At 42.2% G+C, this 26191-nt stretch overlaps 2 protein-coding genes across 4 annotated transcripts in view; one reads left to right on the top strand and one right to left on the bottom strand.

Annotated features, from left to right (window-relative positions):
- Nucleotides 1-1677: 1677 nt before the first annotated feature.
- pex10 (peroxisomal biogenesis factor 10) lies at nt 1678-10188 on the top strand. 3 transcript variants are annotated; one of them, XM_060852446.1, is made up of 7 exons: nt 1678-1857; nt 4377-4499; nt 5107-5187; nt 6030-6427; nt 6843-7018; nt 7898-8030; nt 8730-10188. In XM_060852446.1, exons 2-7 carry the CDS (start codon nt 4388-4390, stop codon nt 8796-8798), a joined length of 969 nt encoding a protein of 322 aa, XP_060708429.1. In that variant the 5' UTR covers nt 1678-1857; nt 4377-4387; the 3' UTR covers nt 8799-10188. The 3 variants fall into 3 exon arrangements, with proteins under 3 accessions (XP_060708429.1, XP_060708431.1, XP_060708430.1); XM_060852448.1 differs by having other exon boundaries at nt 4380-4499; XM_060852447.1 differs by having other exon boundaries at nt 1844-1928.
- The window catches only part of rer1 (retention in endoplasmic reticulum sorting receptor 1), a 33354-nt gene continuing 16669 nt past the window's right edge, over nt 9507-26191 (bottom strand). Inside the window, exons 2-7 of the mRNA XM_060852449.1 lie at nt 25673-25760; nt 23015-23119; nt 22035-22134; nt 19091-19169; nt 15520-15655; nt 9507-13416 (exon numbers count right to left, since the gene is read on the bottom strand). Of these exons, the coding sequence (XP_060708432.1) occupies nt 13327-13416; nt 15520-15655; nt 19091-19169; nt 22035-22134; nt 23015-23119; nt 25673-25753 (591 nt within the window). The 5' untranslated portion in view covers nt 25754-25760 and the 3' untranslated portion in view covers nt 9507-13326. The remainder of the gene's footprint in view (nt 13417-15519; nt 15656-19090; nt 19170-22034; nt 22135-23014; nt 23120-25672; nt 25761-26191) is intronic.

Consider the following 26191-nt stretch of genomic DNA (forward strand, 5'->3'; position numbering starts at 1 on the left):
TCCGTCAGAAATTCACCTGCACCTCCACACACATCATTTACTGCATCCGCTGCACCCGATGTGGCCTTCTCTACATTGGGGAAACAGGCCGTCTACTTGCGGAACGTTTCAGAGAACACCTCTGGGACACCCGCACCAACCAACCCAACCGCCCCATGGCTGAACACTTCAACTCCCCCTCCCAATCCACCAAAGACATGCAGGTCCTTGGACTCCTCCATCGCCAGACCATGGCCTCACGATGCCTGGAGGAAGAGTGCCTCATCTTCCGCCTAGGAACCCTCCAACCACAAGAGATGAATGCAGATTTCTCCAGCTTCCTCATTTCCCCTCCCCCCACCTTATCTCAGTCCCAACCCTTGGACTCAGCAACGCCTTCTTGACCTGCAATCTTCTTCCTGATCTCTCCACCCGCACCCCCTCTCCAGTCTATCACCCTCACCTTAACCTCCTTCCACTTATTGTATTCCCAATGCCCCCGCCCAAGTCCCTCCTCCCTACCTTTTATCTTAGTCTGCTTGGCACACCCTCCTCATTCCTGAAGAAGGGTTTATACCGGAACCGTCGATTCTCCTTCTCCTTGGATGCTGCCTGACCTGCTGCGCTTTTTCAGCAGCACATTTTTAAGCTGAGTTTCTTATCAATGATAAAGACTGAAAGAACTGCGGATGGTGGAAATCAGAAACAAAAACAAAAGTTGCTGAAAAGGCTCACTAGGCCTGGCAGCATCTGTGCAGAGAAATCAGAGTTAACATTTCGGCTCTGGTGACTCTCCCTGAGAACTCTGAGCTTTCCCAGCAGTTTCAATCTTATTGATTGTGTGGGGGTGATTATTGATTATGTGGGGTTGATTATTGATTGTGTGGGGGTCATTATTGATTGTGTAGGGTTGATTATTGATTATGTGGAGGTGATTATTGATTATGTGGGGTTGATTATTGATTATGTGAAGGTGATTATTGATTGTGTGGGGGTCATTATTGATTGTGTGGGGTTGATTATTGATTATGTGGGGGTGATTATTGATTATGTGAAGGTGATTATTGATTGTGTGGGGGTCATTATTGATTGTGTGGGGTTGATTATTGATTATGTGGGGGTGATTATTGATTATGTGGAGGTGATTATTGATTGCGTCGGGGTGATTATTGATTGTGTGGGGGTGATTATTGATTGTGTGGGGGTGATTATTGATTATGTGGGGGTGATTATTGATTATGTGGAGGTGATTATTGATTGTGTGGGGGTCATTATTGATTATGTGGGGGTGATTATTGATTATGTGGAGGTGATTATTGATTGTGTGGGGGTCATTATTGATTATGTGGAGGTGATTATTGATTATGTGGAGGTGATTATTGATTGTGTGGGGGTCATTATTGATTATGTGGGGGTGATTATTGATTATGTGGAGGTGATTATTGATTGTGTGGGGGTCATTATTGATTATGTGGAGGTGATTATTGATTGTGTGGGGGTCATTATTGATTGTGTCGGGGTGATTATTGATTGTGTGGGGGTGATTATTGATTATGTGGAGGTGATTATTGATTATGTGGGGGTCATTATTGATTGTGTGGGGGTCATTATTGATTGTGTGGGGGTGATTATTGATTATTGATGGGGTTTGTTTGTCCTCCGGGCACCAGGTGGCGGTGTTTCTGGATCCCCGCTGGGATTACACGCCCCGGTGCCCGCTGCAGGCTCTGGCCCGGCCCCCGGGTGTCCTCCTGGGCTCGCGGGCCGAGAGCAATCGCTGCCGGCGCCTGGGGAACGGCGCTGCGGCCTAGTGTTACCCCGAGGCCCGGCGAGGTTCGGGATGGCCTCGGCGTCGTTTTAAACCGGATTATTCAGGAGGTGAGGCCATTCGTCCCAACGGCCCCGGAGCAGGTGGCTCACCCCCCCCCCCGGGGGGGCGGGATAAGGGGGTAAGACAGGGAGGGGTTTGGTGGAGTGAACGGTGTGAGGGACAAGAGGGTAAGGGCTGGAGGGGGTTGAGGGGGTGGATGGGAATGGGGTTGAGGGGGGGATGGGAATGGGGTTGGGGGGGGGATGGGAATGGGGTTGGGGAGGGGATGGGAATGGGGTTGGGGAGGGGATGGGAATGGGGTTGGGGAGGGGATGGGAATGGGGTTGGGGCGGATGGGAATGGGGTTGGGGGTGGTGAGAGGGGTAGGAGAGGAGGGAGCTGGGTGAGGAGGAAACGAGGGGGGTATCAGGGCATTTGAGAGGGGGGATGGGGTAGGAGAGAGGAGGGTGAAGAAAGAGAGGGTTAAGCGAGAGGGAGTGTGGGGGTAAAGTGGGCTAAGAGGGGGTGGAGTGTGGGAGGGAGGTGTAGTGACAGTGAGTATGTAGGGGATGCTGAGTCGGGGGTGGTGAGCATGTGAGCTGAGAAATGTGGGGGAGCGATGATGAGTGTTGGGGGGGGGGGTGTAGTGAGACAAAAGATGGAAAATTATAGGCCAATTAGCCTAACCTCGGTTGTTGGTAAAATTCTGGAATCCATCATTAAGGATGAGGTTTCTAAATTCTTGGAAGAGCAGAGTATTAGATTAGATTAGATTACTTACAGTGTGGAAACAGGCCCTTCAGCCCAACAAGTCCACACCGACCCGCCGAAGCGCAACCCACCCATACCCCTACATATACCCCTTACCTAACACTATGGGCAATTTAGCATGGCCAATTCACCTGACCCGCACATCTTTGGACTGTGGGAGGAAACCGGAGCACACCCACGCAGACACGGGGAGAACGTGCAAACTCCACACAGTCAGTCGCCTGAGTCGGGAATTGAACCCAGGTCCCTGGTGCTGTGAGGCAGCAGTGCTAACCACTGTGCCACCGTGCCACTATTAAACCTGATTAGAACAAGTCAACATGGATTTAGTAAGGGGAGGTCATGCCTGACAAACCTGTTGGAATTCTTTGAAGAGGTGACAAGTAGGTTAGACCAGGGAAACCCAGTGGATGCGGTCTATCTAGACTTCCAAAAGGCCTTTGATAAGGTTCCACACGGGAGGCTGCTGAGCAAGGTGAGAGCCCATGGTGTTCGAGGTGAGCTGCTGGGATGGATTGAAATTGGCTGTCTAACAGAAGGCAGAGAGTTGGGATAAAAGGTTCTTTTTCAGAATGGTAGCCGGTGACAAGTGGTGTCCCGCAGGGTTCAGAGTTGGGGGCCACAGCTATTCGCATTATATATTAATGATTTGGATGACGGGACTGGGGACATTCTAGCGAAGTTTGCTGATGATACGAAGTTAGGTGGACAGGCAGGTAGTACTGAGGAAGTGGGGAGGCTACAGAAGGATCTAGACAGGTTGGGAGAGTGGTCCAGGAAATGGCTGATGGAATTTAACGTGAACAAGTGCGAGGTCTTGCGCTTTGGCAAAAAGAATAAAAGCATAGACTACTTTCTAAATGGTGAGAAAATTAGTAAAGCCAAAGTACAAAGGGATCTGGGAGTGCTAGTCGAGGATTCTCTAAAGGTAAACATGCAGGTTGAGTCCGTGATTAAGAAAGCGAATGCAATGTTGTCTCTTATCGCAAGATGGTTGGAATATAAAAGCACCGTTGTGCTACTGAGACTTTATAAAGCTCTGGTTAGGCCCCATTTGGAGTACTGTGTCCAGTTTTGGTCCCCACACCTCAGGAAGGACATACTGGCACTGGAACGTGTCCAGCGGAGATTCACACGGATGATCCCTGGAATGGCAGGTCTAACATATGAGGAACGGCTGAGGATCCTGGGATTATATTCATTGGAGTTCAGAAGATTAAGGGGAGACTTAATAGAGACGTACAAGATAATACATGGCTTGGAAAGGGTGGACGCTAGAAAATTGTTTCCATTAGGCGAGGAGACTAGGACCCGTGGACACAGCCTTAGATTTAGAGGGGGTAAATTCAGAACAGAAATGCAGAGACATTTCTTCAGCCAGAGGGTGGTGGGCCTGTGGAATTCATTGCCACGGAATGCAATAGAGGCCGGAACGCTAAATGTCTTCAAGGCCGAGATTGATAGATTCTTGTTGTCTCGAGGAATTAAGGGCTACGGGGAGAACGCTGGTAAGTGGAGTTGAAATGCCCATCAGCCATGATTGAATGGCGGAGTGGACTTGATGGGCCGAATGGCCTTACTTCGACTCCTATGTCTTATGGAGTCAGGGCTTGCGTCATGAGTGTAGGGGGTCCTCCGGTATGGGAAGAAAGAGAGTGTGAGGGAGGGTGGTGAGTGCGGTGGGCTCTCGGTGGATGGACAGTGAACCTAGGGGAGCAGCACATGGTCTCGGGAAACATTGTTGCTAATGTAAGCCTGAGTGCAGCATCTCTAGAAGAACAGTGCTGGTGGGTTAATGGTCTTGTTCCTTTTACAGCAGCGTTTGCAATGCCCATCTTACCTGTGCTCCAGCCTCAGCTGATCCGCTCAAACCAGAAGGATGAGTACTACCTGAACTCTCTGCGAAGCTACGCTAATGAGATTTTCCAGATCTTTGCTGGTGAGACCGTGCATCTGTGCACTAAGGGATTGAGGGCCTCTGATACACAAGGCTTCAGCCTAGCCAGAACCGTTGAACTTTCTGCATATAAAACCTATTTCCTTTCGTACATCTCATCTGTCAGTGTCCTGGTTTAAGATTCATCCACCGGCATCATTAACAACAGCCTTTTTACTTGTACAAGAGCGGAAAATGTGTTGCTGGAAAAGCGCAGCATAAACCCGAAACGTCGACTCTCCTGCTCCTTGGATGCTGCCTGACCTGCTGCGCTTTTCCAGCAACACATTTTCAGCTCTGATCTCCAGCGTCTGCAGTCCTCACTTTCTCCTCACAAAGTACAAACAAGCCAACAAATAAAAATCAAGAGCAGGCAGCTTTGATCTGAATTGTTGGGGATTTTTGTCCAAATGTGATCACTTGATTGTATTTTAGATGACTTGTGTTTGAACTTTTCTGTGAAGATAATTTCATTGATAAGTTTGTTAAATGCCACCTAATTCTTGGGTCCGAGCAATGGATGCAGTTTGCCTTCCATTCCCTCCCCTCCACCTTCCTTATTCTCCTGCAAGTAGACAGATATAGAACTAATTTGCCTGTTTACATACAGGTGCTAAGCGATGGCTGGAATGGAAGAAGGAGATTGAGTTACTGGCAGACCTGACATACTTTCTTCTAACAACCTTGGCAGGTAGGCTCTATTATTACTGGATACTACCTTGGTTCCTTTTGTAAGCAAATGCTATTCCCGCCTCTCATTATACCTTTGTTTACCACTTGAATCTGTCTAGCAGACAGCTCTATCTGCTCCATGTCACCCTCTTTTTTTTTGCGCGCTTTTATTTGTTTGGCTACCTTTCCATTTCTTAAAAGTTCCTTATCCATCTGCCTCTGCCTAGCATCTGCAAGTATGTGTACACATTGTCTCCTTCTTTCAAACAATTAACTCTCCCCTTTCCTCTTCGATTGTTTCTCTTACAGTCCATATTTGTGACATTGGCACACTGTACCATCTCAACTACTTTCTCCCAGCCTGAAATTCAAGACCAAATCCTCTTAATTATATTTCCAGTCTCTGTCTGTAGGCACTTTACAAATCTGCAGACTGGAGTCTTCGTTATGTGAGAAATCATACTGTTTCCATTAGATTGTCATGGAGGACACTGTCATGAGATGAATACACCCTTTATATCCCTAAGTTGATCACCAATTTATGCTGTTCTTAAGCTGTGCCAGGTGTAATGGTAAACAAACAAAATTGGGGTCAGATTGGAAGGAATATGGGAACAGACTGTGGCCATTCGCACCTCAAGCCTGCTCTGCTGTCTCATACAATAGTGTATGGGTGGGGTATGATCCCATTTCAGTTAAGAAGTTCTTAACATGTCCAACCATCATTCCAATTTTCAAAAATAATTGATTACACTATTGTGACTATTTGTGGACTTTTCCCTATTTGAAGTTGTTATATAAATACAAGTTTGTTGTAGTAATTGAATTTCTGGCTGACCATTCTGATGCTTGACTGCCCAGGTTACCAGACACTAGGTGAGGAGTATGTCAACATCATCCAGGTTGACTCCAGTGGGCAGCGGGTGCCTTCCTCTGCCAGACGGGCAGTGCTCATTGTCCTTCACACCTGCATTCCTTACGTGCTGGATCGAGGACTGAACCGTCTAGAGCAGAATCTGCAGGCAGAGAGCGAGAGATCCCAGGCACCAGATCACAGAAACTTACCAATAAGGCCAGGAGTCTCATACTGGCTGCAGGAGGCAATCAGTACCTTGACTGAGCAGCAGAAAAAGGTGTTACTGCAGACTATCTATATCCTGCGACAGGCAACCTCCTTACTCCACCGTCTGCACCTGGGCATCTTCTATCTCAATGGAGCTTTCTACCACATAGCTAAAAGATTCACCAGGATCACTTATGTAAGTCCTTTGTGTCCATTCCTTTAAAAACAGTAGTTAAATAGGTATATTACTGCACTGTATGATAGAGTAACAACTGTATGTTGCAGAAAATAAGGGACCTTGTGCCTCTGGGGCAATGTGTATATAGGCAGAAGTGGGTACTGTAGATGCTTGAAATCAGAGTCTAGATTAGAGTGGTGTTGGAAAAGTACAGCAGGTCAGGCAGCATCTGAAGAGCAGGAAAATCGACGTTTTGGGCAAAAGCCCTTCACCAGGAGTAAAGGCAGGGAGCCTCCAGCATGGAGAGATAAATGGGAGGGCTTTGTAGACTCCAATGGATATGAAAGATCAGTGTAGTCTGTGTTTATTTCAGTGCTAATATTCCACTGAATAGTTTGCTGATTGTTCCTCATGTTGTTTTACTGCTGTGTAGCTGTGCGTCCGTGGTTTATTCAGTGACAATGCTGGACTCCGGCGGAGTTACGAATTGCTGGGGAAGATTTCTCTGCTGCAGCTAGCCCTGACTGTTGCTATGCAGGTTAACAGCTATCAGCAAAGGCAGCGTGCCCGGCAAGAGTGGAAACTCCATCGCAACCTTCCATATTCGAGGTACAGATGAAATACCCTCATTAAATAATGATCAAATTCTAATTAATGTAATTATGCTAGTTAAAGGAATCAGAAATCTTCACTATTAACATCAAGACTATATTAAAATGATTTGCCTAATATGGTGTTGAATGTTGTACCCAAAAGTAAGCATGTTTAATTCCTGGTCAGTGTGGAGTGAGCTGATCTCAGTTAAGGTGTTATGATTAAATAGAATCCTTGGATTTATCCAGCACCTTACAGCCACGGGCGATCCCACTTTTACTAGCTACTGAGGTTATTATTCTAATGTAGGAAACCTGACAGTCAATGAAAGCACAGTCTCCCAAAAACAGCAAAACCAGATAACGTATAGGATAAAACTTTGCTCTAATATCAAGGATAAGTCCTCTGCATTTTGTCCAAGCAACGCAAAGGAATAGTTTATGTCCACCTAAGAAAGTATACAAAGCCTCATTTTAATCTTGTTTACAAGGCAGCATCCCTGACATTACTCAATGCCAGTAATAAATGAGAATGGCAACTTAGAATGTGATCAAGTTTCTATAGTTAGTCCTGAACTTACAAGCAGCTGGCCAGGAGGCAAATGCTACCCTGAGCCACAGTTAACAACTAATTGACTATAACATCCTGGATTAGAAAGGAAGAAACAACAGGGCCTGGGAACAGAGAGAATTCATATCTCAACTTTTGAAATCATGCATTGTGTTGACCACCTCCTAAAGAGGTGCAATTAGTGTGTCAAGTTTGCATAGGTAATATTCATTATAAACATGTGTAAAAGAATTTCACAAAGTGAACATAGAAGAAATATTTTCATCTGGTATTTAAAAAATATGAACAGAACCAGATTAGCAACCTATGAAGTTTACTTTATAGGAACCCCAGTCGGGACCATTCAGCCCGCAGCTCCAAATGCATACTTTGTCTGGAAGAACGCAGGCATTCAACAGCCACACCATGTGGCCACCTCTTCTGCTGGGAATGCATCACGGAATGGTGCAATACAAAGGTGAGATGATGACAAAATGCATTTATATAGCATCATTAATGGAAAAACATCCAAAGGCGCAGTGCAGGAGCCATGTTAAAAAGATATTGACCCAAGTTATAACAGTAGAGTTTAAGGAAAGAGATGGAGGTTTCGGGTTGGGGGAGTGGTGGGGGGGAGGGGGTGCAGCTAGTGATAGATTAATGAAAATCAAAGAATTCCTGTGGAAGCCCTTCAGCCCATTGAGTCCACACTGACCTTTCAAAGAGCATCCCATTGCGTTACCCTATCCCTGGAACCTGCATATCCCAGGACCCTATGGGCAATTTCTCATGACCAACCCACCTAATCTGCACATCTTTGGACAGTGGGGGGGGGAAGCCAGAGAACCCCATACAGACACAAGGAGATGTGCAAACTCCAGCACCAAGGGTGGGATAGACCCTGGGTCCCTGGCACTGTAACGTGGCAGTGCTGCTCCACTTATGCAAGAATCCAGAGATTGAGGAGGGTACAGATCTCATTTGTAGGGTTGATGTGGGCATTAATTTAGTGCACATCTGGGGAAAGGAGACAAACTGTTCCAAGTTATTAAAGAATACCTCCTGGCTACCATCTTTCTTAATGTGAAGAGACTTGAGCTGGTCTCAAGCAGTGTATTAATAATTCCCCATTATTTCTGAAGAACCAACAGTTAATTTGTTTTCAATTTACTTTCAGGCAGAATGTCCACTTTGTCGGGAGACATTCCAGCCACACAGACTCATCTACTTGCGTCATTACATTTAGGATGAAAGAAATAGCATTTCTTTAATGCCTGTCACAACTTCAAGAGATCCCAAAGTGCTTTACAGCTAACGAAGTACATTTGACCTGCAATTATTTAAGTTTGAAAGAAGAGGCTCAATAGATGTGTGGTTCGGAGATTTCCATCTGATTGACATTGAAGCACAACAACAAAAGAGAACAAAACAACGAAGTCAGCAGCATGTCTGCTCAAAGGAATTGTGACAAGTACGCTGAAATATTACTGCTTTCAAGATCAGATGAAAACCTTAGAGTTCAGACTGTTTGATGCCAAGTTTTATATCTGAACATGAGTTGAAGTGCTAAACCATTTTCCTTTGCCATTGTTTATCCTTCTATTCTTCGGGATATTATAACTTTGGTCCACTTCCATTGGATGCAGCAACTGAGGAACTAACTTGTTCTGTGTACTTAAATTGTAGGAGATAACTCAACCATGGAGGATCTCCAGAGTGCTGTACTTTTTAACTGGTGAGAATGCAGGAGCTGATAAAAGTCCCCTGCTCCCTTATAGCGCTGGTTTGAATGAGATATTGTTGTCCAGGCTAGCACAAACCACAACTGGCTCTTGCTGCTGTTGTGTATTGCTAAGTCCAGTAATGTTAAGAGTTTACAGTGTACTTACCCATACTCTGGGAAAATGACAGCCATCTAAAGTACTTTTTACAATTCAGTGGTCAGGCCAGTCACTTTATTTAATTCATTTAATTGTTTCATTTTTGTTTTCCCAGAGGAAGAGGGCTGAGAAACAGCATTACAAATTTATTTTGTTCACCTTTATTACAAGTAAAGAAAAGTTATAACATGTGACGCAGAGTTGGGAGTTCTTAAAACCTAGCACAAGAAACATCTTTATTTAAAGAAAGGCAATTGGATGTGTATGTGGTGCTGCATAATGCAACACATCGATTTGCACAATGAGTAATGATTTGGTTTCATATAAAATTATATAAAATGCACCATTGTAAGAGCTGCTTTCTCTCTAATCTGATTTTAAAACATCAAGCACACCTACATCACACTGGGACAACACTACAGAAATAAAAATCTCATTAAGCTAAAATAAAAACGGTAATGTTGCAGAGAACAATTTCTGTGCAGTGTTTAAATTCATCTCCAGTTACTCCCAACACCATTGGACAGATCTGTAACAACTGGTAATTTCCCCCTCATGGAGTCAAACATCCACCTGTTTATTTAAATATATCAAAAGGAGATGGGACTACTTCTAGTAAAGGATGCTGGGATTATTCCCTCAGACAGTATAAAAGGCTGCAAAGGCCCTGACTCTAAAATTCTAGTTGACATAAACATCACCTATGGGCATTGTTCACAATGTGAAGCAGCAGGTAGCCAGGGTTAATCTTAAAAAAATAAAATCTCTGTACAAGCACAACTCTGGTGAAGCTGCTTCACTAAAGAGTGGGGGGGGTGGGGGAGTGGAGTGGGTGGTTTGTAAGATCTCTCCATGTCCACCTGCTCAGCTGTGCTGCATTTACACCTTATATACTAACAGGCTGCTCTTGCCTGTGCCCTGCTGAGGTGAAAAGTTTGAAGAACAGATGCCCTCAATGGCCAGCAATCCCAATAAATGCATCACATTAAATAATTGTCAGTAAGGTGTATGTCAAATACACGATTGTTCACATCAGCATTGTAGCACACAAGGTTTCCAGCTTTGTTTTCAATGCAGTTACATCCTTGGTTCCAGAACTTATTTCTGCTTTATCCCCTCTAGTTCTTTCCCTTTAGCTCCTGAAATACTGACCCCTGCAAGTTTACAATTTAATAGGGTGCCCTTCACACAGTGGTAATTCTTCCATACAGTATCTGCACACAGTCTACACTGAAAAGTGTGACAAGAGTTTGATAAAGCATTCACAAATGCATACTTTTGGCAGAATCATTTAACTGAATAGGAACCCTCGCTATCCCTGCCTACCACCACTGCCTCGCTCCATCAACCATCCTATAACCCTGAACCAGTGACAGTGTAAAACAAACTCCTACCTCAAAAGTTAAGCAAACAGTGAACAAGTCCAGCAAGAGTTGGTATAACCTAGCACTAGTGTTAGCACTTACTTGACATCTATTCCAATTGCATCAATTCCTGCACATCACACTCACAATGTGAATTAAATCGATATTATATACAGTAAATGCACTCCATGGCAAACAAAAATGCAAGTGGATTGTGGCGTTACCCTGGTTATGCTAGACTTACCAACTCCCAAGCTACAGCACTAGAAACTAGGATGTCGCTTTTGTTCTGCATGTTGGGTGAACAGGATGAAAGGTGAAAGAACAATTATGTGGAAAACCTAACAAAACCTGGCAACTTAAATCTCCCTCTAGTTTAAGTATTTTAAATACAAAATTAGAATGAAAAACGGTTAAGAAAACAAAATACAGACTGGAGATACATACATCACTAAGTAATGTGAAATCAGGGGTTACACTAAACTATGAGAGTATTGCACTGTAGAGTATTATTTATGCTGTCAGGACACTCCCAATAATAAACAGATTGAACAGGTGTACCTTAAAATTAGATACCACGTACTGTATCTTTCTTTGGATATGGTAAATTACATCTGGAAAGTTAAAGTTTTCTTAAGTTGGGTTAAACTGACTCATGCATCACAGGTAAAGTCAGTCTTGTTTATATATTCCATGCAGGCAACAAGACATTTTCTAAAGGGCAAGGGCTGCTACATTGTGCTGACTATTTCTTTAAAGTAACCTACAGTCTTCAACCCTTCTGTTGAGAGGGTGAAGCTGCTATAGGTTCAAACATTTTAAACTTTGGGGTGTGATGGTGGTTGGATGGGGATCTGATTGGAGGGAGAGTTTGTTAGTGCAATTATATAAATCAGGGCATTATCACATTCGGGATGTATTCATCCACCTGGTTTGACATTATGACAGATTATTGGGCTGGAGAGCTGAAAATCACACTGGTCAACGAATGATAAAGTGTTTTCATTTGACATCATGTTAATGTGTTGAATTGTGCTGAGGATTCATTTGGTCTCCCAGGTCTCCAGTCTTTTATCCAAAGCAGATAGGCTTTATGAGAGTCTCAACCAGCTAAGCGACCAGAGAAGTGAAGTGTTGCAGTCAATATCCATTTTTCAGCTGGGGCCCCACTGATAGCCCCCAGCTGGGGGCTGAGTGCAAATCCTGGACCACCCCCTCATGCTGCTACAATTGGCATCAGTGCAGCTCCAGTGCACAATGGGGAACTGGAGTTCCATTTCCATAGGATAATCCAAACACAAACCTATGCACTTTCATATCTCAACCCTGTATTATATGTAATGATTTTAGCTACCCACTGTGAATCTATATTTAATACACAAATTTTCCAATGAGGGATTTAACTGGTTTAATGTCTGCAGATCTGTTCTGGATCAGTATCCTTTGTTTGCCCTTACTGCTTCTCAGATATTGGTCTCGCTCACACTCTTATAAAACCCCCCAATCTTTCCCTCTCCCGTTCCCATTATTCATTGTAGGCTTGCTATTTACTTTAGCATGTATAGTAAAAAGAGCTCCACTGTATCTTAAAGCTACCCCCTTCCCTTACATCATGAAAACTGTTGAATTTTAACATTTGTAATTGAGGCATCTACCAGTACCTTGTAGCAATCCAAAGTTTAAAGCTCAGCATAGAGTTCAGATTGGAAACTTTTTATCAAAATTTTATTTCTTTCGCATTATTAACATCTAGCCTGATGAATTCAAAATACAATGCCATGACTCGGGACATAGATGACAATGTCCTCAAAGTTGACTCTGGGATTTAAAAGTGGGAGAGGAGGTAAGTTCGATCTCCATCTTCAAGCTATTTGGTTCCACAGCACTCAAAAGCTTCAAAAGCTGCAAGCCTGTGTTTCGGTGTTCTTGCAAATCTCTTTCCTCACACTCTCCAAATTCCTCCGATTGCTTCTCCACAACTCTTCCAAGAGGCCACAACATAAAAACTGCGCTTCCAAAGTTTGATTTAAACCCAGAAAACATGGTAAAAAGCCATCCAATTCTCAACCATTAAATACCAACTACTGATATTGTAGCATCTTAATACTGCAATTTCCTTGTCAAAAGCCTCAGTAACTTGGGGGAGTCATAGCAAGTAGTCTAATTACCCAAGTATGGAACTGATTTGATAGTTTAATTCTTTCTTTCTTTCCAGATGACAAAAAGGAGGAAGTACAGTTGAAGAAACTGGCAAAAGAAATACAATTAAAGGGAAATTTAAATGAAGTCATCTATAAATTAAATCAAAATGGTCAGGACAAAATGTCTGCGTGTATATATATCATATTATAAACACTGTCTCTGTGCCAAAAAAATTTCAAAACTAAATCACCTTCTAAAATGTACACTTCAGAAAGGCCTGGAGCAAACATGATAATAATAGTCATGTCACGGTTGTGATTATTGTCCAATGTTTACATGTAAAGAGGAGGGGGAGAAGATAATCCAGGAGTGCCATGCAGCACTTTTTCTAACTGGCAAATGCTTTCGTAGAATCCTCCTTCCCCTTGTACGTCCTTTTCCCATGTGTGAACGGTAGATATCTGTACTTGATCATGTGCTGTTTAAAAGGGCAAAAGAAAAATTACTAAATAATAATTTCATACAATTTCATACTCAGCACTATCAACGGGAATATGGTTATCTTTCTCTCATTATGTGACCCATGGCAGTGGCTGCTGTCAGCACTTGACTTTGCAGGACATCACTGGATCTCTAGTCAGTTGATGGCATTCAGCATTGGGAGTCCAAGCTGGTTTTTTATTCCCAGAAACAGGGCTAATTACTAAGATGCAGACAGCTGTACCAAGCTCAACAAAGTCTGAGGCATTGACCAATGGCTTTCTGCCTCACGTGACCTAATAGAGTCATAGAGATGTACAGCATCTTTGGTCCAACCCATTCATGCCAACCAGATATCCCAACCCAATCTAGTCCCACCTGCCAGCACCCGGCCCTTTTCCTTCCAAACCCTTCCTATTCATGTATCCATCCAAATGCCTTTTAAATGTTGCAATTGTACCAGCCTCCACCACTTCCTCTGGCAGCTCAATCCATACACGTACCACCCTCTGCATGAAAACATTGCCCCTTAGGTCTCTTTTATATCTTTCCCCTCTCACCCTAAACCTCTGCCCTCTAGTTCTAGATTCCCCCACCACAGGGAATAGACTTTGTCTATTTATCCGATCCATGCCCTTCATAATTTTGTAAACCTCTATAAGGTCATCCCTCAGTGTCCAACGCTCCAGGGAAAATAGCCCCAGCTTCTTCAGCCTCTCCCTATAGCTCAAATCCTCTAACCCTGGCAACATCCTTTTCTGAACCCTTTCAAGTTTCACAATATGTTTTCGATAGGAAGGAGACCAGAATTACATGCAATATTCCAACAGTGGCCTAACCAATGTCCTGTATAGCCGCAACATGACCTCCCAACCCCTGTACTCAAGACTCTAACCAATAAAAGAAAGCATACTAAACGCCTTCTTCACTAACCTATCTCCCTGCGACTCCACTTTCAAGGAGCTATGAACCAGAACTCCAAGGTCTCTTTGTTCAGCAACACTTCCTAGGACCTTACCATTAAGTGTATAAGTCCTGCTAAGATTTGCTTTCCCAAAATGCAGCATCTCGTATTTATATGATTTAACCTCCATCTGCCACTTCTCAGCCCATTGGCCCATCTGGTCAAAATCCTGTTGTAATTTGAGGTAACCTTCGCTGTCAATTACACCTCCAATTTTGGTATCATCTGCAAACTTACTAACTGTACTTCTTATGCTCGCATCCAAATCATTTATGTAAATAACAAAAAATAGAGGACCTAGCATCGATCCTTGTGGCACTCCACTGGTCACAGGCCTCCAGTCTGAAAACCAACCCTCCACCCCCGCCTTCTCCCTTTGAACCAGTTCTGTATTCTGTGAGATCTAACCTTGCTAACCAGTCTCCCATGGGGAACCTTGTCGAAAGCCTTACTGAAGTCCATATAGATCACATCTGCCGCTCTGCCCTCATCAATCCTCTGTTACTTCTTCAAAAAACTCAATCAAGTTTGAGAGACATGGTTCCTCATGCACAAAGCCATGTTGACTATCCTGAATCATTCCCTGCCTTTCCAAGTACATGTACATTCTGTCCCTTAGGATTCCATCCAACAACATGCCCACCACCGACATCAGGCTCACTGGTCTATAGTTCCCTGGCTTGTCCTTACTACCCTTCTTAAACAGTGGCACCACGTTTGCCAACCTCCAGTCTTCCAATACCTCACCTGTGACTATCGATAATACAAATAATCTTTGACCCAACAACATGACTCAAAGCCAACAGTACATTTATGCTGAATTGTTAGTGTTTCTTTTATTGCCGACGTGGAGCTATTTGAAAATATTTCAATTATTTGAATTGGGACCTGCACAACCTACAGCTTGGGATTTCTTCCACCCAAGCTGTTCAGTAACCAGTGACATAGTTATTGGTGTGCATCGCAGAACAGCATTAAAAAACTGCCACTGACATCAATTTTGCCAAGAAAGATGTTGGAACCCTTATGAAGTACAGGTTTCACACTCTGCTCATTACTATGTTGCTTAGAGTGATAGATTTAAGGTTAGGTTTGAATTATATATCTTTGTTCTATCTGTAAATCGATTGGATTTACCTTAATCTGCCTCTTCATGGTAATGCAGAATAGCATAATGAAGTACATGACCAAGATTGGCCAGAAAACAGGTACATTGAAGGCATCGAAAAATGTGCAAACCATGGCTACTATTATTCCTTTTGTGGCCGAGTGCCTGAAAGCAAATATAGACAAAAAAAGGTCAGTTATCATGTTTCATTCGCCATTTTCACCCCATAAAATCTTTTCAGCACAATGACTGTTTGGCTGGTACAGATTTAGATAAACCAATCAACCTCCAAATCGCTATTCTGTATGCGTAAATCTAGGTAGCAAGTGTCAGTAAACTTTTTGACCACAAGGGAAATCCTCGCCACACATGAATCTTCTCGCTTCCAATATACAAGCATGTCCACGACTCACTGGAAATTCAGCAAAATCCAGCATCTTAACTAATTATTTTTCGCCCCTCATCAATGAGTACTTGGATTGACGCAGTGCTGTCACTACTATCTCAGCTGAGGTCACGATTTCAGATTGGGCTGAGAAAATCAAACCCAAGACCTACCAAGCAGCATGGATTAACTACTTTCTACTTTCAATAATTAAATCGCTGTAAATCAGAGCAGAGTTGGCCAAGAGGAAATCAGATAGAGGAGTTAAACATCTTGAAGTGACTTGGATCGAGTAGGTAGAGAAAATCTACTCCCAGTGGTGGAAGGTTCTAGAATCAGAGAATGCAGACTCATGATGGCTGGTAAATGAACCAAAGGCATCATGAGAAAAAAGTTTTCCTTTAAAATAAAGGAAATGATTAGAGTCTAAAAAAGTGGTGAAGCAGATTAGGTCATGGCCTTCAAAAAGCAATTTACAATGTATTTGATGGAAAATTTATTGCAGGGCTGCAGAGAGAGCGAGCTTGAACACACTGAATTGGGAGACCTTCTTGTGGTGCAAAAGTATCTTCGAATCTCTACAGTGTGGAAACCTGATCCTTGAAGCGGGAGGCCCCGGCTCAAGTCCCACACACCCCAGAGGTATGTAATAACATCTCTGAACAGGAAAATAGGTCAATTTTTTTTTTAAAAAAAGGATTAATTGGCTGAATTGTCTGTGCTCCAACCATTCCAGGACATTATTAAAGCTATCAGTAGGAATGCCAGAGGGCAACTGCACAGTTAAGTTCAATCTTCAGCAAACTGACTGTAAATCTAAGAGGGTTATCTCGACAAGAACTCTTTCTTTCCCAGTATCATCTCCATCAATCCTAGCTTCCACTGCCAAAACCTTATATTTTATTTAAAATCCAAGCTTAATATTATTCTTGATTGCAGCATTCTTTCATAATTTTAGTGTTTAAGTGCAAAATCTAATGCCTGGCTCTAATGAAGTAGAAGGGCTGATGAAGGGCTTATGCCCGAAACGTCGAATTTCCTGTTCCTTGGATGCTGCCTGACCTGCTGCGCTTTTCCAGCAACACATTTTCAGCTCTAATGAAGTACCACAGCTGCATTGAAAGTCCATCTGATTAAGACTCATTAAACTAAGAACTCTATTTGACTCCGGATAATATTCAAGACGACGCTAAATTCCTACTGTGCCTGTTTAACAGCAAAGACTAATCCATGTGTCCTGGCACAACATTCCTTTCAGATGACATCACCAAAATAGAATTAATTGATATTTCATCTTATTACTATTAATGGAATCTTACTATGCAAAATGTCTGCACTCTCGATCCCACAAAACAGTCACTCCACTTAAAATGTAATTGGCTGATATCTCTGAAATACACCTCCTGACGATAAGCTAATATAAAATTAATCTTTTTAGAAAGGTTCCTGGGTCGTTCAGCAGCACCTTTGAAAGAAATTTATTATAAAAGATCTGCTTATTTTTCCTGGAAACGTTAATGGTGGAAATTTAAGTTTAGCTGATGGAGTTTTTTTTTAAGTTTTGATTCTCAATTGGCCACAAGAAGCACTTTTAGATGGTGATTTAGATGGATTCAGCTGACCTCTAAATTCTTCACGAAATTTATGTTGTGTGATGATCACTTTTTTGTGTTTTTCTCCTTCCCATTGACACCTCCACCTTTCTGAGAGATTGCTGTAGCTCTGATATAATTCTGCATCAAGTCATTGAATAGAAGGCAATCCTGATCAAATTACCCATTACAATATACTTTGTGGTTCCAGGAGATGCTTCTGGTGAACATGATGTTAAATATATAAAAGGAAGAAGAGCGAGATAATTAGTGCTTTGTAACAGATTTCCATTGTCCTCCCATCTCCTAATGATGATGTGGAGGAGCCGGTGTTGGACTGGGGTGGACAAGGTCAGACGTCAGACAACACCAGGTATAGTCCAACAGGTTCATGTGAAACCACGAGCTTTCACCTGATGAAGGGGCAATGCTCCACAAGCTTGGGATTTCAAATAAACTTGTTGGACTATAACCTAGTGTCGTTTGACTTTTGACCTTCTCCAACTTGGCTGCCTAGGCCCTGGATCTAGGAAATATACATTAAGTATTGGTTAGATAGTTGGTGAGGAGACAATGCCAGTTGAATAACCATCTTTCCCACCTCTCATTCTTTCAAACATGGATATTAGCTTTGCAGAAGACAACGGCCAGCATTCTCCAGTCGTCATCATTTGAATATACTGTGAAAGAAACCTTGCATTTACACACCCATCAAGAAACATTTAAGTAACTTCTTATATAATGAAAGCTGAAGATTAGATGCTGGAAATCTGAAACAAACACAGAACATACTGGAGAAACTCAGCAGATTTGGCAGTATCCCTGGAGAGTTGAAAACAGTTAATATTTCAAGTCCATATTTAGACCTTTTTGAATCATATGACAATTCTTCAGAACAGATATAATGAACTATTTTGAGATGGGAGACTGCTGTTGTATGGACAAACACAGCAACCATTTTACACTTAGGTCTTATTTTCAGTAGGTCAGGTTGAGATGATCTTCGGAGGGTTGGTGCGGACTTGATAGGCCAAATGGTTGCTTCCACACTGCAGGGATTCTATGATATAAATTCCCTACTGCTGTCCAGTCTCCTTCATCCTCTAAAGCAATAGTGTCAGGCTGAACCTCATGTGCAGATCTTAAACTATGGAATTCTCTTCCGAAATCCCTCTGTCTCCTCCTCTTCAATAATTAACTGAGCCAGACTTTTGGTCACAGTTGGTAATTATTTTAAACTGCAAAATGGCACTTTCTTCCTGTGCAAAGTAATCAGAAATCTTTTTGTGGGCATATCAAACTACATCCAGTACTATCACCTCACTTGCCATTATAAACAGAACGGGTCAGTTAAGTGTGTCAGCGTGCTTAAATTACAAATGCAGAACATCATGACACAAGCAGAGCGCTGTACATCTCTGGTTAACTGTCAAAAGTCAGGCACTGCACGTTCAAAATAAATCTAATAACTCCATCACGCTTGATCCATGTTCTTTTGTCAACTCACTCGCAGCAGTGAAAAAAGCAAGCTCCAGATACCATGGAGGAGGGGTTTGCATTACAGAGTTTTGAATTTCATGGTGCAGTCACAGTGAAGGATGATCCAGTCTCCAAATGACTTACCAGAACTTGAACTCTGGCAGCCTTCTTATAAATGGTCTAAATTCCTCATTTTGCTTTGTTGGCAAAGCAGGTCCATCATCTGGGAAAGAGAGAGGAGTAACATTAATACTTATCAACAGTCACAACATAGTAGTCTCACACAAAGAAAGAACTTTGTCTTACAGTCTTAACTTTAACACACATCGCACTTTCACAACCTCAGAAGGTCACAAAATGCCAATGAGGTATTTTTGAAGTGTAGTCACCATTTTACTATAGGGAACACTGTAGCGGAGTTGTGCACAGCAAGATCCCACAAAGTGAAATTCAGACACTGACCCTGTCTCCTTGACACCACTGGTTCTTGTAGGAGAAAGTGAGGACTGCAGATGCTGGAGATCAGAGTTGAGAGTGTGGTGCTGGAAAAGCACAGAAGAGCACAGAATTTTGATATTTTGGGCAAAAGCCCTTCTTCAGGCGTTATGCCTGAAACGTCGATACTCCTGCTCCTTGGATGCTGCCTGACATGCTGTGCTTTTCCAGCACCACACTCTTGACCACCAATTCTTGTGTTAACCAAATCACACAGCAGCTTAGAAAATATGTTACTGTATAAAGTTCAGTACATTACTTTTTGGTTTTTAAAAAATGATCTACAAGTAATTTTAAATTTGTTTCTGTGGCTGTGAAAACTATCAATGCAAACAGACTGTTAATCTTACCTGTACCTTTTACACATGAGATCTGTGTCCAATTTCTAATTACTATGTAGGTAGAGTCACTCTTTGATTTTATTGGAATCTATCAAAGATAGACTGACTGTGCACTTGCATCAATGTGAATTGATCAGAGACAGTCAGCATGGGTTGTGATAGGGAGGTCATATCTGATTATCTGGTTGAATGTCTGGCACAGCATGGAGTGCCTTTCACTGCCCAATGGCATGGACTGGCTGGAATCTGCAGTTGGAGGAAAAAGATTGGGCTTCGCACAAGTGACCCAATAACCATAATAATGCAGAATTTTCAGGTGAATGCCACTGTCTTGTAAAATTAAATTCCTATTGTGCACCCAGAAGACTAAGTACGGATTATTAGTCAGAGCAACAGTGTCAGGTGAAAGCATAGACAAAAGAATAATGAATGTAAAAACATAGTCAAACCTAAATTAATAATTGCATCTTCCCTACCACATGAGCTCTGGGCCCAAGGGGAGCCCCTGTTCACTGGCAGTGTAATTGCTACATACTGACAGCATCAAATCAGTCAGTCAAGTAAAGCTCATTGATTAAATTTGACATTTCTTTCGCAGTTGTAATTATTACCCACACACACACAGAGGCGCATTCAGTGGTGCACACAAACAGCAGCAAGCCATTAAAAGAATACTTCTGCTGACAACCTGCCATCTGTGACAGCCTCAGCATCAACATACAAGACTCTGCAGTTCTCAAATACACATTGCCCAGAGAATCATTGGATTTGCAATAAATGTAAATCTCCTGATAGAACCACCTAAAATTTTCAGTGATGGGCAGTCAACCTTGGGAAAATGCAAGCCAGAACCGCTGCAAGTCACACAGAAAACTTAACAATATCCTCATCTCCATGAATCATTATGACAACACTAATTTCAATATCTAACTTTTGATGCTTAGCTTGACCACCCCTCATGGAGGAAGGATCAGATAAACATAGGGGCTTTCAGCAAGGACTAAATTAAAAACACTTCACAGGACAAAGCAAAAATAGACACATCACATAACGCACAGATCTCACTAAAACATTTCAGACCTATACCATGGTCTCCATATTCCATAATGCAACATAACAAGGTAAACTTGCTTTACAGAGAATGCTTAGTATGTAGAATTTTCAGCCATGAACCACTACTGAAGGGGAGACTGGGAAGCTTTTCTTAAAAAAAAGGTGTTGAACTTGGCAGCCCATCCTCCAGTGCACTACAGCTGCAGTGTGTGCCATCTACAAGATGCACTGCAGCAAAGCACCATGGCTTCTTCAAGAGCACGTCCCACACCTGCAACCTGGGCCACCTCAAAGAAAAAGGGCAGCAGATGCATAGGAACACCACGGCCTACAAGTTTCCCTTCAAGTCACACACCATCCTGACTTGCAACTATATTGCTACTCTCTCTGTGTCACTGGGAGTTCCTAATAATACTTACACCACGAGATTGGAGGAGTTCAAGTAGGTGTTTCACCAACACCTGGTTAAACATGGGTAATAAATGCTGATCTTTCCATAGTCCACCAACCAATGAAATGGAAACAGAACACAGTAAAACAAAAATGTTAAAAATCTATGGTGAATATAGGAGTTGGATTATATTTGGTGTCTCATATGGAGGAAAACACTGGCACCATCAGAATTAAGTGGCCTGTTTTGCTGCTGTAATATTCTGGAATGGCAAAGCAAAAAAAAAAAAATCATTCATTTATTAAAGCAAAATATTCAGCGCTGAAAATTGGAAACAAAAAACAGTAAGTGACATAAAGGAGATCAGCATTTGTTGCAAGGAAAGACTGTATGGATCCTCCAACAAAGCTAAAATATCAGGTTCAGGTACAGCTTGGGCACTGAAACAATGCATTCAAAAGGTGTTAGCAGGCTCAGCATCAACTATTCAATCACATATTTCCAATATAGCAGAAATAAATCTTTCTAATCTCTAGATAGCTGGATGTTTGTTAAATCATTCTTCCAATTCACTAATCATAGCTTAATTTTACATGCTGCTTTTATTTGCAATATCCATTTCTCCATTCAGCTGAGATCAAGCCCCTCCTTCCCTCTCAATCCTGTTTCCACAACAAGGACAAATTGAGTTTGATCATTATGTTTCTGATCATTCTCCTCTAAATTAGAAAATCCAATTTCACAAGGTCTTGGCATTCTGCAAATTGATGACATGTTAACACACAAAAAACCATTGAAGTCTCAATACCTGAATCCTCCATTAGTGAAGGGTCAACTTTTGGGGACAGGAAAGCAATGAAGAGGTTGAGGTGGTAAATCCCCAAGGCGTACGTCACAATGTACCATCCCTGAACAATTTAAAAAAATCACAAATTAGCATCAAAACAGTGTTCTAAGGGACATCTATCTTTAAAATGTCACAGATAGCTACAGAACATATTCAAAAGGAAAACGGAATATGGAAATCAAAGTACCAGATGTGGAGTACCAGTTTTGATTCCATGCATCACACCCGAGAAAGAATAAATTAGTCTTGGAGGTTGTGTGGCATAGATTTACTAAAATGATGTCTGAAATAATCTTCAGAATTCTTGCTCCTAAAGAGCCACAAATTACTGCTGTAGGTGGACGATATGTGCATTCAACCATGATGTTCAGTGTAGTCAAAACATCTACTATCTGAATTTGTACAGGATGTGGGAAGACTCCTAAAGGTGCAAATAATATGCATTGATGCACCTCAATAGGGTAAGCCTATTCAGGAGATCAAATTAGAAGTGGAAGAGTGAAGACAAATGGAATGTTTGCTAGAAATTGGATGATATTAGATCTAAAACTAGTCTACTATAATAATACTTGCCACATTCTCCAATTAGTAAGGATTTGTTCAGTGCCATGCTCAAAACACAATGGTAATTGGTTTGCTTCACTGGCTTTTCCTCTATTTGTTACCTCAATGTTGCACTCAGTTCAGGGCCAATAGGTAAGAAATGGGGCATATTTACTTTCTGGCACAGGAACTCATTCCATTAGTCTGACCTGGATTTGATGCAAAATCAAAAGTCACAAAATCAGAGGGCATAGTGCTACTACTTTGTCCCTTATTCTGTGCCCCCTCCTCAAATTCTCAACAAAAAGAAGTTTGCAGAAGTTTGCTCCTCAGTTTTCTGAAGATCACATGAAATGGATTTTGTTGCAGCCAGAGTTACAGCACAGGCATATACTCACCTGCAGGATATAAACTCTAATCATGTAGACTGCACCAAAGACAAATGTTACAATCCATCGGATAATGCCATAGGGTGTGGACTTGTCTAAGAAGGACTGGTAGATCTACAAAAGAACATTTTTAAAGATTTCAGTATTTACTTTGTTGATCTTTCCTTTAAACAGATTAATATACTACCTCATCAGGGAACAATCTTCAAACTAGGAAGCTGTTGTGTTAACTTATCTTGACCTAGGACAGCTGCTGAGTTGCTACAACGATCTCAGGGAAACTTGAGCTAATGGGAAAAAAAGGGGGGAATGTTACACAAGGATTCCTTCTGAAATAAAAACAGAAATTGCAGGCAAAGATCAGCAGGTCTGGGTGCACGTGTGGAAAGAAAACAGAGTTAACGTCTCAAGTCTGGTGATGCTTCATGGGAACTGTTCTGAAGAGAAGTCACTGAACTCAAAACATTAACTCTGATTTCTTCCCACACATCCTACAAGACCTGCTGACTTTTGCCAGCAATTTCTCTTTTTGTTTCAGATCTCCAGCATCTGCAGTTGTTCTATGTTTTGTCTTAGATTCCTTCTGAAAGTCGTTTGTATGGATATCAGGTAAGAACTGGGAGATCTGTGTTCCCTCTCTTTCCTTTTATAATCTAATAGTTTGCCAACATAACAACTATGTGGGCAGCATGACAGGAATTTAACGGTGGAAATATACCCTAGGATAAATCTGTGCCCTCTTTACAGAAAGTTTAAGAAAAGTGTTTTCTCTGAACCATCAACCACAAATATTTCACATCAGTATTTACTGTGGAGAAAGTTATGGAAGCTAGGGAACTCACAGCGATAAATATTGAGGTCTTGAAAAACGTCCGCATTAGAGAAGGAGGTGCTGGAGGTTTTAAAAAGAAAAAAGGTAGATAAAACTCCAGGTCCTGATAAAGTGTATCCCAGGACATTGCGGGAAGCTAGGGAAGAAATTCCAGGGCCCCTAGCAGAGATTATTGCAACATCTACAGCCACAGGTAAGGTGCTAGAAGACTGGACAGTGGCTCATGTTGTTTCTTTATTTAAGAAGGGCTCCAAGAGAAGCTTTGAAACTACAGACCGATGATTCTAATGTCAGTGGTGAATAAGTTGTTAGAGGGGATTCTGAGAGACAATTTACATGCAATTTGAAAAAGCATAGATTGATTACGGATAGTCAGCTTGGCTTTGTGTGTGGGAAATTATGTGTCTCAAACTTGATTGAATTTATGAGCATATGGCCAAGAAGATGGATGAGGGCAGAGTGTTAGACATTGTCTACATGGACTTGAGCAAGGCCTTTGACAAGGTTCCATATGATAGACTGGTTGATAAAATTAGATCACATGGGTTCCAGGGAGAGCTTGCCAAACTGATACAAAATTGGCTTGACAGTAGGTGACAGAGCATGGTGGTGATGGAGGATTGTTCTTCAGATTAGAGGTCTCTGACAGGCGGTGTTCCACAGAGACTGGTGGTGGATCCACTGTTGTTTTTCATTTATATAAATGATTTGGAGGAGAATATAGCAAGCATGGTTATTAAGTTTGCAGATAACACCAAAACTGGTGGTATAGTAGACAGTGAAGGAGGTTATCTAAGAGTACAATGGGATCTTAAATATCTGGGTCAATGGGCTGAGGAATGGCAGATGGAGTTTAATTTAGGTAAATGTGAGGCATTTTGGTAAAATGAACTAGGGCAGAACTTACACAGTTAGTGGCAGAGCCCTGGGAAATGTTGTTGAACAGAGGGGCCTAGAGGTTCAGGCACATAGTTCCTTGAAAGTTGCGTCACAGGTAGATAGGGTGGTGAAGAAGGCATTTGGCATACTTGCTCAGGTCATTGAGTATAGGAGCTGGGACGTCATGTTGTGTTTGTACAAAATGTTGGTGAGGCCACTTTTGGAATAGTGTGTGCAGTTCTGGTCACCAAGTTATAGGAGGGATATTATTAAATTGGAATGGGTGCAGAAAAGATTTACCAGAATGTTGCCAGGACTGGAGGGTTTGAGATATAAGTAGATGCTGGATAGGCTGGGATTTTGTTCATTGGAACGTAGAAGTTTGTGGGGTGATCTTATAGAGATTTATAAAATCATGAGGGACATCGATAAAGTGAATAGCAAAGGTTAAGGGAGTTCGAAACAAGAGGGCATAATTTTAAAGTGAGAAAAGGAAGATTTAAAAGGGAACTGAGGGGCAACCTTTTCACACAGGGTAGTTCGTAAATGAAATGGACTGCCAGAGGAAGTGGTCAATGCAGGTACAGTTACAAGATTTAAATCATTTGGACAGGTACTTGAATAGGAAAGGTTTAGAGGGGCATGGGACAAAAGCAGGCAAATGAGACTAGTTTAGTTTGGGAAACCTGGTTGGCATGAAGGGTCTGTTTCTGTGCTGTATGACTGTACGCCTCAAAGTGCACATTTTTTGTGCCAAAAATTTCTCAATGATATTCTCAAAATGGATAGAAGTGGAGTTCAGAGCTGAAAATGTGTTACTGGAAAAGCGCAGCAGGTCAGGCAGCATCCAAAGAGCAGGAGACTCAACGTTTCGGGCATGAGCCCTTCTTCAGGAATGGAATTCACTCCTATTCAATAACTAATTTAAGAGGGAAGAAAGAAGGATGATGTCTTACCTGTCCAATCTGCGTAAAAAACCTGCTGATTGCTGATGGTTTCCCGTGAATGGCATCTCCACTGCTGTCCCCTTCTGACATAATGTTTCTAATAGAATAACAAAATATTTTGAGAGTTGGGACACTTCTGTTTTCATTAACAGTTTAGATCATATTACCAACCCTCTCCACCCCCCCCCCCCCCCCCCCCCCCCCCCCCAAATCAGTGCATTTCCACCAGTTCCCGGTCGCTTCATTTACTGTCCCTCTCCCCAACTCTGGTTAACTGTAATACCTACCACCAGAGGTACAAGTCCCAAAAATATAGAACTCCTTCCCTAATCCCCTTCATTATGTTACATCTTGTTCCCTTCAAACATTTCCTTAAAACTCTCACACCACATTTTCAGTTTTTACTCCTTGCTCCCTCTTCTTGTTGAAGTTTGACAGACTATAATAAACCTTCTTGATATGTTACACAAGTGCTTAATAAATGCAAGATACTGTTGTTTCATCACCCTCAATGCTAAACACTATCAA

This window comes from Hemiscyllium ocellatum, chromosome 37, assembly GCF_020745735.1.
Source record: "Hemiscyllium ocellatum isolate sHemOce1 chromosome 37, sHemOce1.pat.X.cur, whole genome shotgun sequence".
Taxonomy (NCBI): domain Eukaryota; kingdom Metazoa; phylum Chordata; class Chondrichthyes; order Orectolobiformes; family Hemiscylliidae; genus Hemiscyllium; species Hemiscyllium ocellatum.

What these genes read in the sequence shown, in the direction of transcription:
- pex10 (XM_060852446.1), top strand. Translation starts at nt 4,388, where the DNA reads ATGCCCATCTTACCTGTGCTCCAGCCTCAGCTGATCCGCTCAAACCAG. An exon ending in GATTCACCAGGATCACTTAT is followed by an intron (nt 6,428 to 6,842) that starts GTAAGTCCTTTG and finishes ACTGCTGTGTAG; the next exon opens with CTGTGCGTCCGTGGTTTATT. An exon ending in CGGAATGGTGCAATACAAAG is followed by an intron (nt 8,031 to 8,729) that starts GTGAGATGATGA and finishes ATTTACTTTCAG; the next exon opens with GCAGAATGTCCACTTTGTCG.